Source organism: Lontra canadensis, unplaced genomic scaffold, assembly GCF_010015895.1.
Source record: "Lontra canadensis isolate GAN:19392208 unplaced genomic scaffold, GSC_riverotter_1.0 scaffold13, whole genome shotgun sequence".
Taxonomy (NCBI): Eukaryota; Metazoa; Chordata; class Mammalia; order Carnivora; family Mustelidae; genus Lontra; species Lontra canadensis.
The window spans coordinates 27,768,447-27,783,631 of record NW_022631007.1 but is presented as its reverse complement, the minus strand read 5'-3'; the positions used below and the strand labels follow the sequence as shown (position 1 = coordinate 27,783,631).

Here is a 15,185-nt window from a genome sequence, read left to right as displayed (position 1 = left end):
AACTGTTACTGAATTCTTAATATCCCACATAGTAATAATATTAACATGGACATTATCATTAATGGGCCAGTGAGATGGTAATATAAGATTAAGGTTCATTATACTCAACTTTTTATAAAATAAAAATTGAGTATATTTTCCTACTCGCTATTCTTACAATTCAACAGTAAAACCAATTAAAAAATAGACCTTTCTCCATAAGAAATATACAAATACCCAATAAGCACTAGAAAAGATGTACAGTATCATCACGGAAATTAAAATTGAAACCACATTGAGATACCACTTGATACCTACTAGGAAGACTACAATCTAACATGTGTTAGAAGGATTTGCAGAAACATTGAGAGTGGCAATGTGAAATGGTACAGCTGCTGTTGAAAATAGTTACCATGTGGTGTAGCAATTGTACTCTTAGATATATATCCAAAAGAATTGAAAACATTCATCCAAAAAGTTGTACATCAATGCTCAAAGTAGTCTTATTGCTAAGAGCCAGAAAGTGGAAATAACCCAAATGTCCCACCACTGAATGAATAAAATGTGGTATACCCATACAATGGAATGTTAAGCAGCTATAAGAAGGAACAAATACTTGCACATGCTATGTGGATGAACCTTGGAAATGTTCTGCTAAGTGCAAGAAGCCAGACACCAAAGGCCACATAGTGTATGATTCTATTTATAGGAAGTGTCCAGAACAGGCAGATGTAGAAAGAAAGTAGATTTGTGGTTGCCAGGAGAGGGGAGAGTGAATGCTCTGGGGTACAGGGTTTCTTTATGGAGTATTAAAAATGTTTCAAAGTTGGTATAATTCAGAGTTGTACAACCATCACCATTAAGAATCTGAATTGTAGAGGCGCCTGGGTGGCTCAGTAGGTTAAAGCCTCTGCCTTCGGCTTAAGTCATGATCCCAGGGTCTTGGGATCGAGCCCTGCATCAGGCTCTCTACTCAGTGGGGAGCCTGCTTCCTCCTCTCTCTGCCTACTTGTCAGTCATCTTTGTCTGTCAAATAAATAAAAATTTTTAAAAATCCTAAAAAAAAATCTGAATTGTATACTAAAAAGGGTAGATTTTATGTCAACTGTATCTCAAAAAAGAAAGGCACTAACTGTATCTGCAGAAATCATCTACCATGATAGGACTCCAGGGAACAAAAGGAAGTTGAGGTTATCAGAACCTCCCATGAACCAGAATTTAGGTCTTTAAGAAGGGGTAGCTTCCGGCTGGTCTTTCTAAAGGGGGGGAAGGATAAGACAAATTTGGGTGGTACCTTCAAGGAAGCAAAGCAAAAAAAAAAGCAGCCTCCCCTGCCAGATGAAGGGCCATGGCTAGGCACAACACTGGTAGGAGTCTTCGCTGTTTTTTCCTTCTTCTAGAGGAATCCAATTGCAAGATCTAACAAGGAGCCAGCCGTAAAGCAGAAAAGTGGTTTGCCTTATCCTGGCTCCAGCATGTGGAGTCCTCCGTATCATGCATGAACTTAGAGCTGAGAGACAATAGCTTAATAAGTCCAATCAGCATTTAGCAAGTCAAATCAAAGAGGAATCAGTAGCCCTCATGTGTAAGTATGTACGAAACAAAAGCAATTAAAAGTGTAACATTGCCACAACATGGGACTGAGAGGGTATTATGCTAAGACAGAGAAGAACAAGTACCGTATGATTTCACTTCTATGTGGAATAAAAAAAAAGTGAACAAGAAGGAGAACAGACCCACAAATATAGAGAATAAACTGATGGTTGCCAAAAGGGAAGGGGGTAAGGGAATGGGAAAATGGGTGGGGGGTAGGACATAGGCTTCTTGTGGAATAAGTAAGGGGGACAAAAGGTACAGCATAGGAAATATAGTCAGGGATACTGTAATAGCTTTGTATGGTGACAGATGGTAGCTACACACTTGTGAGCATAGCATAATACACAGACTTACCAAATCACTGTGTTGCACACCTAAAACTAACATTGTGTGCCAACTTCAATTTAAAAAAGAATGTATAAGGGCACCGGGGTGGCTCAGTTATTAAGCATCTGCCTTTGGCTCAGGTCATGATCTCAGGGTCCTGGAATCGAGCCCCACATAGGGCTCCTGGTTCAGTGGGGAGCCTGCTTCTGCCTTCCGCACTTCCCTTGCTTGTGTTCCCTCGCTCTCTGTCAAATAAATAAATTAAATCTTAAAAAAAAAAAAAAGAATGTACAACAGAGGACTTAATGTACAAGGTAGTTATGAAGAAAACTATAGAACATCCCTGCAAAGTAAATTTAGAACAAATGGAGAACATACCATGATGACAGGAAGATACAATGTCAACAAGATGTCACTCTTTCCTAGTGATATAGAAGATGATGATTAGCTTCCACTGGAAAGGCCACACAACAAATAACCTAGAAAATAGGGGAGCCTGGGTGGTTCAGTCGTTAAGCGTCTGCCTTTGGCTCAGATCATGATCCCACGGTCCTGGGATCAAGCCCCACATTGGGCTCCCTGATCAGCAGGAAGCCTGCTTCTCCCTCTCCTACTCCCCCTGCTTGTGTTCCCTCTCTTGCTGTGTCTCTGTCAAATAAATATTTTAAAAAGAGGAGTGTCACTAACCTTATCAAATAATAGAACATGTTTTCAGCCTTCATAAATAACACAAAATGGCACATGAATAGAACAATGGAAAAAAATTTTTTTAAACCCAGAAATTGATGCAAGTGCATTTGAAAATTTAGTGAATGGTAAAAATGGCATATGTTAAATCAGTGGTAACAATAAATATTTAAAAAGTGGTATTCTCACAACTAAATAGCCATATGGGAAAGGGTAAGACTGGCTTCATCTCTTACACTGCACATCTAACTTTCAAATGGATTAGAGATGTAAACATTAAAAAAAAGTCCCAGAAGAAAATATAGATAAATTCCTTGATAATATGGAAATTATTTTCCTAATTACTTCCTAACTTGGACTCAAAATCCAAGGGAAAGGTGTGGAAAACTAATGAAGTGTTTATATTCCAAAGATATTAAAAATATTCAAGGAATACCAATCCTCAAATGTACAAAAACTAGAAGAGGGAGTACTTCCAAACTCATTTTACAAAAGCAGCATTACCCTGGTAGTAAAACCATATAAGAACACTACAAGAAAATTATGGACCAGTATCCCTAATGAACACAGATGTAAAATTCCTCAGTTTTAGCAAACCAAATTCAATACATTAAAAGGATTACACACAGTGATCAAATGGGATTTATTCCAAGGTTTCAAGGATGGTTCAACCTCTGTAAATCAACATGATACACCACATTAACAAAAGGAAGGATAAAAATCCTATCTCAATTGATGCACAAAAAACCATTGACAAAATTCAACATCTATTTGTGATAAAAGTGCTCAACAAAATGGGTATAGAGGTAATATACCTCAACATAATAAAGGGCATATATGACAAGCACACAGCTAACATCAGTGTCAGCAGTGAGAAGCTGACGTCTTTTCCAGTAAGATCAGGAACAAGCAAAAGGGCCTACTTTCCTCACTTTTACTTAACATAGTATTGAAAATTCTAGCCTGAGAAGTTAGGCAAAATAAAGTAAAAAAAATGCACCCAACTTGGAAAGGAAGTGGTAAAACTATATTTGTAGATGACATGTTTTTATATATGGAAAACTGTAGACTCCACAAAAAACCTGTTAGAACTAATCAACAAATTCAGCAAAGTTGCAAGATATAAATTTAATACACAGGAATTTGTTGTATTTCTGTGTACTAGTAACAAGCTCTCAGAGAAATTAATACTCCCATTTACAGATGCATCACAAAGAATAAAATACCTAGGAATAAACTTAACCAAGGAGGTTAAAAAAAACAACAACCTGTACACTGAAAACTGGAATCTATTAAGAAACTGAAGAATATACAAAGAAATGGAAAGACATGGATTGAAAGAATGTTAAAATCTCCATTCTACCCAAAGCAATGTACAGATTGAGTGAAATCCCTGTCAAAATCCCGATGGCATTTTTCACCAAAAAAAGAGAGCAGATTTGTATGGAATCACAGAAGATCCTGAATAGCCAAAGCAATCTTAACAGAAAAAGCTGGAGACCTCACAATTCCTGATTTCAAACTACATTACAGAGCTATAATATTAAAAAAGTATGGCATGGGCATAAAAACAGATACGAAGAGAATAGAGTGCCCGGAAATAGAGCCACACATATCTGATAACAAAGGAACCAGGAATACACAGTAGGGAAAGGCCTCGTCAGTAAATGGTGCTGGGAAAATAGCACCCATGTGCAAAACAATGAAATGGGACCATTATCTTACACCATCTACAAAAATTAATTCAGAATTGATTAGAGACATGTAGGCCGCAAAACCAAAACACTCCTATGAGAGGGGCACCCGGGTGGCTCAGTCGGTTAAGTATCTGCCTCTGGCTCAGGTCATGATCTCAGGGTCCTGGGATCAAGCCGCACATTGGACTACCTGCTCAGCAGGGAGTCTGCTTCTCTCTTTGACCCTCCCCCTTCTCATGCTCTGTCTCTTTCTAATAGATAAATGCAATCCTTAAATTTAAAAAAAAAAAAAAACTCCTAGGAGAAAACATAGTTGGTAAGCCTCTTGATATCTGTCTTGGCAATTATTTTTTTGATGTAACAACAAAAGCAAAAATAAGTGTGACTAGGGGTGCCTGGGCGGCTCAGTTGGTTAAGCAACTGCCTTCAGCTCGGGTCATGATCCTGGAGTCTGGGATCGAGTCCCGCATCGGGCTCCCTGCTTGGCAGGGAGTCTGCTTCTCCCGCTGACCTCTCTCCTCTCGTGCTCTCTCTCTCTTTCTCTCTCTCTCAAATAAATAAATCTTAAAAAAAAAAAAGTGTGACTACATCAAACTAAAGAGCTTACGCACAGCAAAAGAAACCGTCAGCAAAGTGAAAAGGCAGCTTATGAAATGGGAGAGTATTTGCAAATCACATATCTGATAAGGGTTAATGTCCAAATTATATAAAGAACTTCAACTCAATAGAAAAGAAAGAAAAAAGATGGGCAGAGGATGTGAATGTACATTTTCCCAAAGATGACATACAGATGTATGTATGTCAACAATCATCAGGGGACTACCAAACCACAATGAGCCGTCACCTCGTAACTGTTAGAAATGGTTATTATATATATAAAAAAAGTATTGGTGACAATGTGGAGAAAAGGGAACCCTTTGTGCTGTTTGGGAGGAATGTAAAATGGTGCAACCCTATGGCAAACAATATGGAGCTTCCTCCAATTAAAAATAGAACTACCTTGTGATCCAGCAATTCCACTTCTGGGTATTTTTTCAGAGGAAGCAAAATCACTAACTTGGAAAGATATCTGTAGCCCCACATTCATTGCCAGTATTTATAATAGCCCAGACACAGTAACCACCCTGTCCATTAGTGGATGAGTGCAGAAAGAGAATGTATATATGCGCAATGGAATATAATTGAGCCTTAAAAAAAAAGGAAATCCTGACATTTGTGCCATCGTGGCTAGACCTTGAGGACATTGTGCTATGTAAAATAAGTCAGAAATAGAGAAATACCCTATGATCTCATTCACATGTAGAATCTAAGACAAAACACAGAATTCATTGATACAGAGAACAGATGGGTGGTTGCCAGAGGCAGGGATGGGGGAATGGTCAAAGTGTGCAGGTAGTCAATAAAAACTTGCAGTTACGAAATTAGTCCAATTGATACAATGTTCAGCATGGTGACTATAGCAATAACATATATTAGAAAGTTGCTAAGGGATTTAATTGAAATCTAGTTGACCCAACTAGTTTGAGGCATACTACACAGTGATTCAGCAAGTCTATACACGATGCCCCACTCACTGCAAATGTTGCCAGCCTACGTCTCTGTACGATGCCACTACAAGTCACGGACTGTATTCCCACTGCTGTGCCTTTCATCTCCATGACTTACTCATTGCGTATGTGGAAGCCTGTATCTCCCTCTCCCTTTCCCTCTTAAAGAAATCTTACAAGTCTCCCATCACAAGAAAAAGGAAAAATTCGTAATTATGTGTGGTGATACATGTTTATGAGAGCTATTGTGATTTCACAATATAGCGAAGACTTATGTTGTGCATCTGAAACCTGTATGTCAATTACATCTCAGTGTTTAAAAAGGAAAAAAATCTAAGTAAAGCCTAATAGAAAAATGGCCCCAAAATAGTTAACAGCTCACAGGAAAAAGAAAAGCAATTGGCTCTTAAGCACATAAAAAGAAATGTTCTATCTTCTTCCAAATAAAGCTACCTGATATACTGTAGCATTGTTTATGAGAGACTGGTAAAAATCCAGTCTGACAACATATTCTCTTAGTGAAGCTATTCGGGAAAACACTCATCAATATGAATAGCAGGAATAAAAATGGTAGAATTCCGGGGCACCTGCGTGGCTCAATCGTTAGGCATCTGCCTTCGGCTCAGGTCATGATCCCATCCTGGGATTGAGCCCCACATCAGGCTCCCTGGTCTGCGGGAAGCCTGCTTCTCCCTCTCCCACTCCCCCTGCTTTGTTCCCTCTCTGTGTCTCTGTCAAATAAATAAATAAAATCTTTAAAAAAAATGGTAGAATTCTTATTGAAGTATTGGCATATCTAGCAAAATTATATACTTTTTAAAGATTTTATTTATTTACTTGACAGAGATCACAAGTAGGCAGAGAGGCAGGCAGAGCTGAGAGCCTGACGCGGGGCTCGATCCCAGGACCCTGGGATCATGACCTGAGCTGAAGGCAGAGGCTTTAACCCACTGAGCCACCCAGGCACCCCAAAATTATATACTCTTTAATGCAGCAATCCTGCTTCTGAAATCTCCTCGCAAATAAGACTGTCCATTGCAACATCATTTGTAAAAGGCAAAGACAGGAAACCGAGATGTCCATCAGTACATCTGTACAGTGGACCACTGTGGGCGAATAAAAAGGCAAAGGGTATAGTTAAAGCAGGTGCAAAATAGTGTACATATGCTAGCTCTCCTGTAAGAATGTGTATGCATTGTGTTTACACATGCTTATATTTCCAAGAAGAAACAAAAGGATAAAAATATACATTGGTTACCTGTTTGGGATGAGAACAGACTCCTCTGAATGTACCTGTTTTACAGTTTTTACTTTGCAATCACTTAAATGTTTTACAGAATTAAATCATGCAAAACCAACCTAAAAATTGAGAGGATAAAAAAGGGAAGCAAATTAACACAATTATACGTCAAGTTGGTAACATAACCAAATGGAAGAATTTTTTTTTTTCCAAGTGATTTTCATCAAACACAGTATTTCAGTTAGAAAACCCTAGTGGATCTATTCTTGTTGACACAAAGAGCCAGAAAGAAACCTTAAGTTTCTTTCGCAGTCTGTGTTAGTCATATATTGACACTGTTAGTTTGAAATTGTTGTATGCTTGTAAATTAAAGCAAATAAATGTGTAAATGTAACCAGGAACTAAGATTTTTCAGTTTAAAGAGAAAGAGCTAAGAGTAAAAAAATAAAACAAAAACTCATCTTTATATGTGCAGAGGCAAAGATTTTTGCACAAACGTGTGTAACAAACCTCAGCCCTTGGCATTTTTTAAAAAATCATAAATCCCTTTATTATCAAGTCCTTAGTGGGATAAGTTCTATAATCTCTTGGTATCCATTTCCCTGAGTTTTCAGTATGTCAGAAAGTTTGGCTGAGGTATTCCTAAGGCTCTTCTCGTTAGTGATCTTAACTTTTTCACACACAGCTGACAGCTCTAAGGCAGTTCGTCTTCACAACCGCTCTCCTCTACCTGGCTCTTTTCCTTTCTTCTTTTCTGCTACACCTAAATTTTGGACACAGAACTTAGCTGTAGTTTTTCTGTTCAAAATTATCAGTAAAATACTGACACTGTTGCAGGTAATCTCAATGCATCTTCTAGGGCAAATTTAAGGTGTGGTGGCAAAAGTATTTTAGGAGTAGTGATACAAGATTACCACTTAAATCACAATAACGGCCTTGGCAGTTGAAGTCGGTATATTCAACTCCTTTTTGCTAATCTGAACCTCCCTTTCCTACACTGCAAATAATTTGTGTGGGGTTTTTTTTTTTTTTTTAGATGGCTATTCATATGAAAAGGAAGCAATGGAAAATTGGATCAGCAAAAAGAAACGTACAAGTCCCATGACGAATCTTGTTCTTCCTTCAGTGGTACTGACACCAAACAGGACTTTGAAAATGGCCATCAGCCGATGGCTAGAGACACATCAAAAATAAAATTATTTATACTGTTTATATTCTTCAGTGATCTCGTTTGAATGATTGAAAGGTAAATACTAATCAGATATTATTAAAAGCAAAACAGGAAGAGTGAATTTAGTTACCTATAAAAACTTTTTCTTTAAATCGTATGGACTAAATAACATATCTGACTTCTTATTTTTACTATAAAAGCCTTTTTGTATTAGTGAAAGAAATCTTAACCTGTAGGAAAATAAAGTTTCACTCTGACTTAAAATTGCAGTGCTCAAATTTATTCTTGCTAGATATAGATCATGTTCTCATTACAACTACAGATCAGAATAATCTAGAACACAACATTGAAATCCTAGTTAATAGCCATTAATTTGATAACTCTTTGGAATCCTTTTAAAGAGAATTTATAGCAAAACAGTTGCAGTTTTATGACTAAATTGAGAAAGTCATTTGACATGTTTAATGAGCAGTTCTGTTGGATTCTACATTTGCAAGGTGGTAATGATTTTTCCCCACAGTCCAAACCTGTGTAGAAGTTAGATGGTATAAATTATCATGAATATGTCATGCCTTGTTGAAATATAGTAGCAAACCAGCCTCCTTTTAGAGTTCAGAATTCAAGTTATCGTGGAACATTCTAAACTAGGGTAACGATACACTTTTACAGAAGAGACTGGTGTTTAACACAACACCCTGCTAAGAGTTCCCTCAGCAGAAAACATCAAGTTCACAAAGTTGAGGTGGTAGTGACTTTCCCTACCTGTCCTAAGCTGTGTCCCAGAACGGAAGGCACATTAGAACCCAGCCTTAAGACCAGGCAGGGCCCAAGACTCTGTGCTTACCCCCCAAAACCCTCTTTTTAGCTGGTCAAAAATTCACTCAGAAATGAGAGAGGAAAAGTGATGTAACTATGTATATAGTTTTTTTCTATATTTTACAAATGTACATCTAATATGCTCTGTGTTCACAGAATTGTGGAAAGCCTAGCTACCACAAAAATCTGCAAATAGCTTATCTTTATAATTGCTGCTTTGTAGAACTTCCATCCTCCTAATGGATTACTAAATTTTATTTCCTTTGTGTCCTAGCTCGGATTTACAGTCTGATCCCACAAGAGGATTTCCTTTTTCATGCCACCCATGCTTCTTACATTCAAGTGAGAACCGAAAAAAAAAAAAAAAAAAAAAGTTGGGAACAGGTTTTAGGTGTTTTTCTATTGTATTTTTAAGAGAAAGTATGTTAACATAATTTTAACAAAAGATTTTTTTTTAAGTGACAGCCCACCATTGGGCCAAATATCTTTTGTTTTGATTGACAGACTTATTTTCCAAAGGGTAGACTGGTTTTTTACATAAAAATTACTAAAAATCATTGACATAATTGATAGAAAACAAAGACAAAAGACTGGTTATCTTTTAAATGTGTTAAAGAAGGTGATTTTCTCTTCTACATTTCACCATCATAGTTTCTTATTAAACAAAATGGTTGAAAACTAAGATGCCAATAATTTTTACTAAAATGAAGTGCTTCTGTTTATGAATGCAAATAAGTCCATAGCCAGACAACTCCTCCTCCTTGCCCCCCACCCAGACACACAAGCAAACAAACCAAATCCAAAACTAGCCAGAGGAAGGGTCCCCCCCAAGGCCCCTCCGCTATCCTCCCCAGGCTGAGCCCTTCACCGAGGACAACACGGGAGCAGGCTTACCTGCCCGCAGCCCCGGCCCAGGACTGACTAGTGGCTTCCCAAGATGACATCACTCCTTTCTGGGGTAACTGGACCAAATATCTTTACTAAGACTATATCTAAATCCTAATGTAGTTTATAATAAATTCCAGTAGTCCCACTGGTAGCTTCATAGCCAGAGTCCTCTAATAATCATCTATGAGCTAAAAACTTATCCCTCCCGTCTTTATTTTGTTTTGTTTTGTTTTGAACCTCTAAGTTTAATAGACAGCTTTAAAGAAGGTCTGCAAACACTTTCTTCAGCCTTGCTAATAACAATAGCCATACCCAGACGGGAACCTGAAGGAGTCCTAGGGGACACCCTGGCTTAGGACTCCCCATCAGGGTTTTATCACAATACAACCCAGTTGGGTGTTCACTTTCATTCCCACTTCTCGGAGACAGAACTGTGTGGGTATAAAGACAAATGAATCCTTTTAACTAAAAGATTATATCATCAACACAGTGTTCGGTGTATTGCCAAAGTGAGAGTTAGAGTATGAAAGGGCTTCTGTTGCCAGTAAAAACAGACACCAAGATTTCTGGAACATGAAGTACAGAATGCTCTTCCTCCTACTGCAGGCAAGAGGACTAATGTTAACCATGAACATTCTGGGATGTCTTGAAGCTTCACTTTTTCTGAAATTATTATTCAATGAAATTAAATATGCATCTGGTAGTATTACTATAAAAATAGACTTTTCACTGTTTCCTTTAAGGCAGTAAGATCACCCAGGGTTAAACCGAAGCAGATCGTTGTCATCACAGCAGTCTCTACTTACCCACTGTTTCATTTACTACAAAACAGATTCTATTAATACTCTTTATTCCATATGGAAAAGTACAGTAGTTGTGCAGAAACAAAACTACATAAAGAGTAAGACTTTCACAAATATTAAAGAAAACAATGAACAATAAATAAGCCATAGTAATTATAGCAGAACTCATGGAAAGCCTATAAAAATGAGAGAGCTGTACAAAGTACGCTTACACACTCAGGAACAAATGTTGAAGAATGACACCAGAAGACTTCCTATTCATACAAAACCATAATGATGCTCACAAGAACTTCAAGACAACTATTCATTTTTAAAACATTCTGTAAATATAGAACTTCCTTCTCCCCAATTCTAGAAAATAAATTTCACATCCCAACATATAAAACAACTATACTCCCACCTCTCTCAATTTAGCATTTTCACATCCTCCAATAGCACACCATTTTCGTATAAAAATACCTTTAAACCAAGGATCATTCCTGTACCTTATCTTTACAAAGGAATAATACATCAGTTTGGACTTAGTAGCACCTCAAAGGTGTTCATATAAATGAGATAAAGTGCTGTTACTGGTATACTGTTAACATGCCATAATAATAACATTGTTCAGTGCAATAACCAGCATGAAGGAAGCTTACCAAGAACATGCAAATATATGAGCTTTTTTATGATTAACTACTTGAAAGTTATATTTACAAGTCTGAATACAACTTGCGTATCTAATATGTACAACATGTGACTATAAAGTCATGATTGTGTAATGAAACAAAAGCAACGACTAACCATACCTTAAGTATCCAAATCCAATACTGTCCTTAAAGGACGTGGGAACACCTGTTCCAGGAGTGCTATCATTGTTAAAAGCAGTCTGGGAACCAGCTGAGAGCGAATTTACGTTATAAACAGTGCTGTATCCTTGGTATTTTAGCCTAAATCCAACTTTAGCCTAAAACCACCAATCATGATTCTAAATGGCTTACGCTATTTCCAAATGTTAAAAACACCTTGAAGTGGGAATATAGTTCCAAAAAGGTGCTATAAAAATATTTTTAATGAGAACCATAACATGGAACTAAATGTTTAATCCTCTTAAGGGAATGATTACTCAGGGAGCAATACTTGGATGTTCTCGTATTTTGCTTAGAAAAACAGAAAAAAAATCAGCTGTATAACATTTATAGTCACATTTATGTTCAGCTAGAAACTTTATATATTTATATATAAAAAATTGGAATCTGACTCAATGGAACTGAAACTTGAAAATTCCATCTTTTCCAGAATACATCATCTGGACATTGTGCCATGAGTAGACCTATCACTAGACATTGACATTCTCTAAGAAATACTACAATTTTCCCACATAGCAAAGGCTAGGAGAAACGTGATAGAAACCAAACCATTTCATAGAGAAAAGCATAAGTTAATGTCTTCTTGGTGTTCTTAAATGTTTAACTGAATATGCATAACTAGTTATAGTTTTGAATTCTGGTTAACATTTTTATTTATGGTGACTCCTAGCTATTTATCAAAGAAATTTTATCCCACATTTTGAACGTATCAATGGCACCTGATCTGCCCCCAAGGAAAAAAGAAAAAAAAAAAATACATAGCTGACAGGTAATTTTTCTCATGAAAAACCTTTTAATCACCACCAGGAGCTAGCCCACTGCTTTCCCAATCCCACATGTGGTTCTCTCTTAAGGCTCACACGTTTGACTCTATGAATGACCGTTTTGGTTTGGCTGAAGGGAGGTGACTCCGGTGGGCTTCGTTACTGCCGTGAAGCTGCTGTTTAGAGCTACTCTCCTGATACAGATGAGACACCGTCTTAGCGATCCTGTTATCTTGGCAGTGGACTGCCGTTTGGCATTTCTTCTCTTCTAGCTCCTTGCCCTGTGCCCCATTGTGGACACTGCCACCCAGGGTAGAAGCAGAACAGGTTTTGGCTTGGCTAGCGTATCCTCCCGCTTGTTTGAGAGAGGGCTTCTCCGAGTTCACGGGCTGCAGGCCGGCCGCGGAGGTCGCGCTCGTCAGGAGCCCCTCCGGCCGCTGACAGTGCCAGGTGCGGCCGGGAGGGTTGCTCTGCTGCTGCTGGAACCTTGCGGTCTTATCCATGATGCCCATGAACGGAGTGTTGCGCGGCCTGTGCTCCGCCGCGCCGCTCTGCACCGGGTTAACAGCCTTGTCTTTAATGCGAACGTCCGGTCCTTGGCCCTTGAAGCCGTCTGAAAAACTGCTGCTTGACGTCAGGCTGCTGGTTGAGCTGGACATCTTTATGCTGCCGCACGGAGAGCCGGGAGAGCCGGAGCTGAGCGAAGCGGGATGTCGCACGTCGCTGCGGCTCGCCAGCCCGCCCTGGTTTAAAGGAGCCACATCCACGGCAATGGGGGCATGAGACAGAAGCCTCTCCGCAGTTTTTATCTTGCTGGGTAAAGGACAGACGGCAGCCCCCTCGCCGAGCGGCAGCTGGACGCCGTGGCTGGGGCCCAGCCGCTCTCCGAAATGGCCGGAACCGGCTCCCGCGGTCAAAGTACCTGTGCCCTCCAGACGCTGGTTTCTGCCTCCGGCAGGAGCGGCCGCCACCCCACCCGGCAGCGGGCTCGGGGAAGGAGTCTGAGCGGACACCTGCATTTTGGTGCCGCCGCTCCGCACGCCCGCCTGCCCGGGCCCCGGACGCTGGCTGGTCTTCACTATCTGCGCCTGCCGCGTGGGCTGCATCACCAGCCCCGGCGGAGCCACGGCCTCCCTCGGCGCCTTCCCGCCTCCCGGCCTGTTCTGCGGGGACACCGGCCTGACTCTGGACTGCAAGCCTTCCTGAAGGTTTCGGATGTACGGGGAGGGCACACACGAGGATGGCTGAGGCCTGGGCGTCGGGGAAACGGACTCTTCCTGGGACGAAGTTTCTTCTTCTTCGGCCTCCTCGAGATGGAAGTGGTCGTTCAAGCCAGGGGTCGGGGTGTCCTCTTCGTTATCCGAGTCGTTGGGTGGCGCCGGTGGTGGGCACTGCTGTTTCTGCTGTTGGCTCCTCTGGACTTGCTTGCATTCCTCCTCCACACGGGCCAGGAGCCTCTTGATTTCCTGATTGGTGGGACACAGTTTCACAGCTTCCCGTAGGTCAGCCAGGGCCGCTGCAAACTGCCTTTATGGCAAAACAGAAGACGGAGTTACCAGCCGTGTAGGAACATGCTCTGAAGGTCACTGTTCGTAACAGAGCTCTGCTAACACGAACGAGAGTCTGGAACACTGACCATGGTGGACAGGAGCCATTCTGCTCTAGCTTAGAGCTACTCAGCCACGTGGGAGCGAATTCTGACCCACACCTGCGCCTTGCCAGGGGCCCGCTGTCTCTGTAAACACCACTGGGCCGGGAGCGGGAATAGGCATAAACCAGTGGGGGTCGGAATCTTTCGTCACCACCGCCTCTCACGCCGTCCATCTCTAACCAAAAACTCCTACAGGCCTCTCCTCCCTTCCCCCACCCACCTGCTCTCGTGTCTCTCGCCAGCAGCTTCCCTGCGACACAGACTAATCTAAGGATTCTGTGTGGCAGTGAGTGTCAGCTGGGGTGCAGGAGAGGAACAGTTACTGGGATGTCAGGAGAAGACACACGTCTACCCGTTGCTAATACCCACTGTGGCGCCCCTTGGAAGCTACCAATTTAGTATCAAAAGGGATGAGGGGCATTTGAGTAATGCCTGTGAATGACACCCCCGCAAGTCAACCAGCAGCGTCGGTACCAGAAAGCCCCGAGAAGGCATCTCTAGTCGCAGATCTCACCCCGGACAGTACCTGCTATTTCTCTTCGCTCTTGCCCTGGCATAAAAGGCTTCGTAGGACTTTGGTTTCAATTCGAGAGCCTTGGAAGCAAATTCTTCTGCCATGCCAAAGTCCTAGTGTCAACATTTAAATACAGGAGTCAGAGGAAGCCCTGAGACAGGATTACGGGCAGCTTTTTAATAGGAGTCTTGTTCTACAGGTTAGCAGAGAATTGGGATAGCTGGGAAGGTAAAGGCCAAGGGAAGTTTTATTTCTCTTATTTTAAAGTAGGGAGATAATTAAAGCTTATTAGTATCTTAAGAGAAGCATTCAGTAGAGAAAAATTAATGATACAAGATGGAGAAAACAGCGGTAGAAGCCGTGCACTGGCAGGTGAGAGTGGACGGGAGCTGCACACCCAGCGGCAGACTCAGAGAGGGGCAGAGACGCCCCCACTGGCACAGCGAGGCACCCGAAACACGGACACAGAAACAGGCAGGTCAACGGATTTGGTGGTAAGAAAAGGAAGTTAAAAAAAAAAAAAAAGTAGGAGAAAGAAGTTCTGAAACAAGTCCACTAGTTACTAGTTACAAATTAACTATGAAGTAACTACTAATTACAAGTTAACCAGTTACTGGTATAGCCTCTGGGCAAATGCAATAACCACTAGACAGATCC

General features: G+C 40.7%; 2 protein-coding genes across 13 annotated transcripts in view; one reads left to right on the top strand and one right to left on the bottom strand.

Annotated features, from left to right (window-relative positions):
• WDSUB1 (WD repeat, sterile alpha motif and U-box domain containing 1) overlaps positions 1–8,508 on the top strand; it is a 47,352-nt gene extending 38,844 nt beyond the window's left edge. For all 6 annotated transcript variants that reach the window (XM_032857880.1, XM_032857881.1, XM_032857879.1 and 3 more), the window contains one exon: positions 8,110–8,508. In XM_032857880.1, the coding sequence (XP_032713771.1) occupies positions 8,110–8,267 (158 nt within the window). In that variant the 3' untranslated portion in view covers positions 8,268–8,508. The remainder of the gene's footprint in view (positions 1–8,109) is intronic.
• A 2,273-nt stretch (positions 8,509–10,781) lies between these two features.
• Positions 10,782–15,185, bottom strand: part of TANC1 (tetratricopeptide repeat, ankyrin repeat and coiled-coil containing 1) — a 239,731-nt gene continuing 235,327 nt past the window's right edge. For all 7 annotated transcript variants that reach the window (XM_032857876.1, XM_032857872.1, XM_032857874.1 and 4 more), the window contains 2 exons: positions 14,541–14,641; positions 10,782–13,890 (listed from right to left, as the gene is read on the bottom strand). In XM_032857876.1, coding sequence (XP_032713767.1) covers positions 12,456–13,890; positions 14,541–14,641 — 1,536 coding nt within the window. In that variant the 3' untranslated portion in view covers positions 10,782–12,455. The remainder of the gene's footprint in view (positions 13,891–14,540; positions 14,642–15,185) is intronic.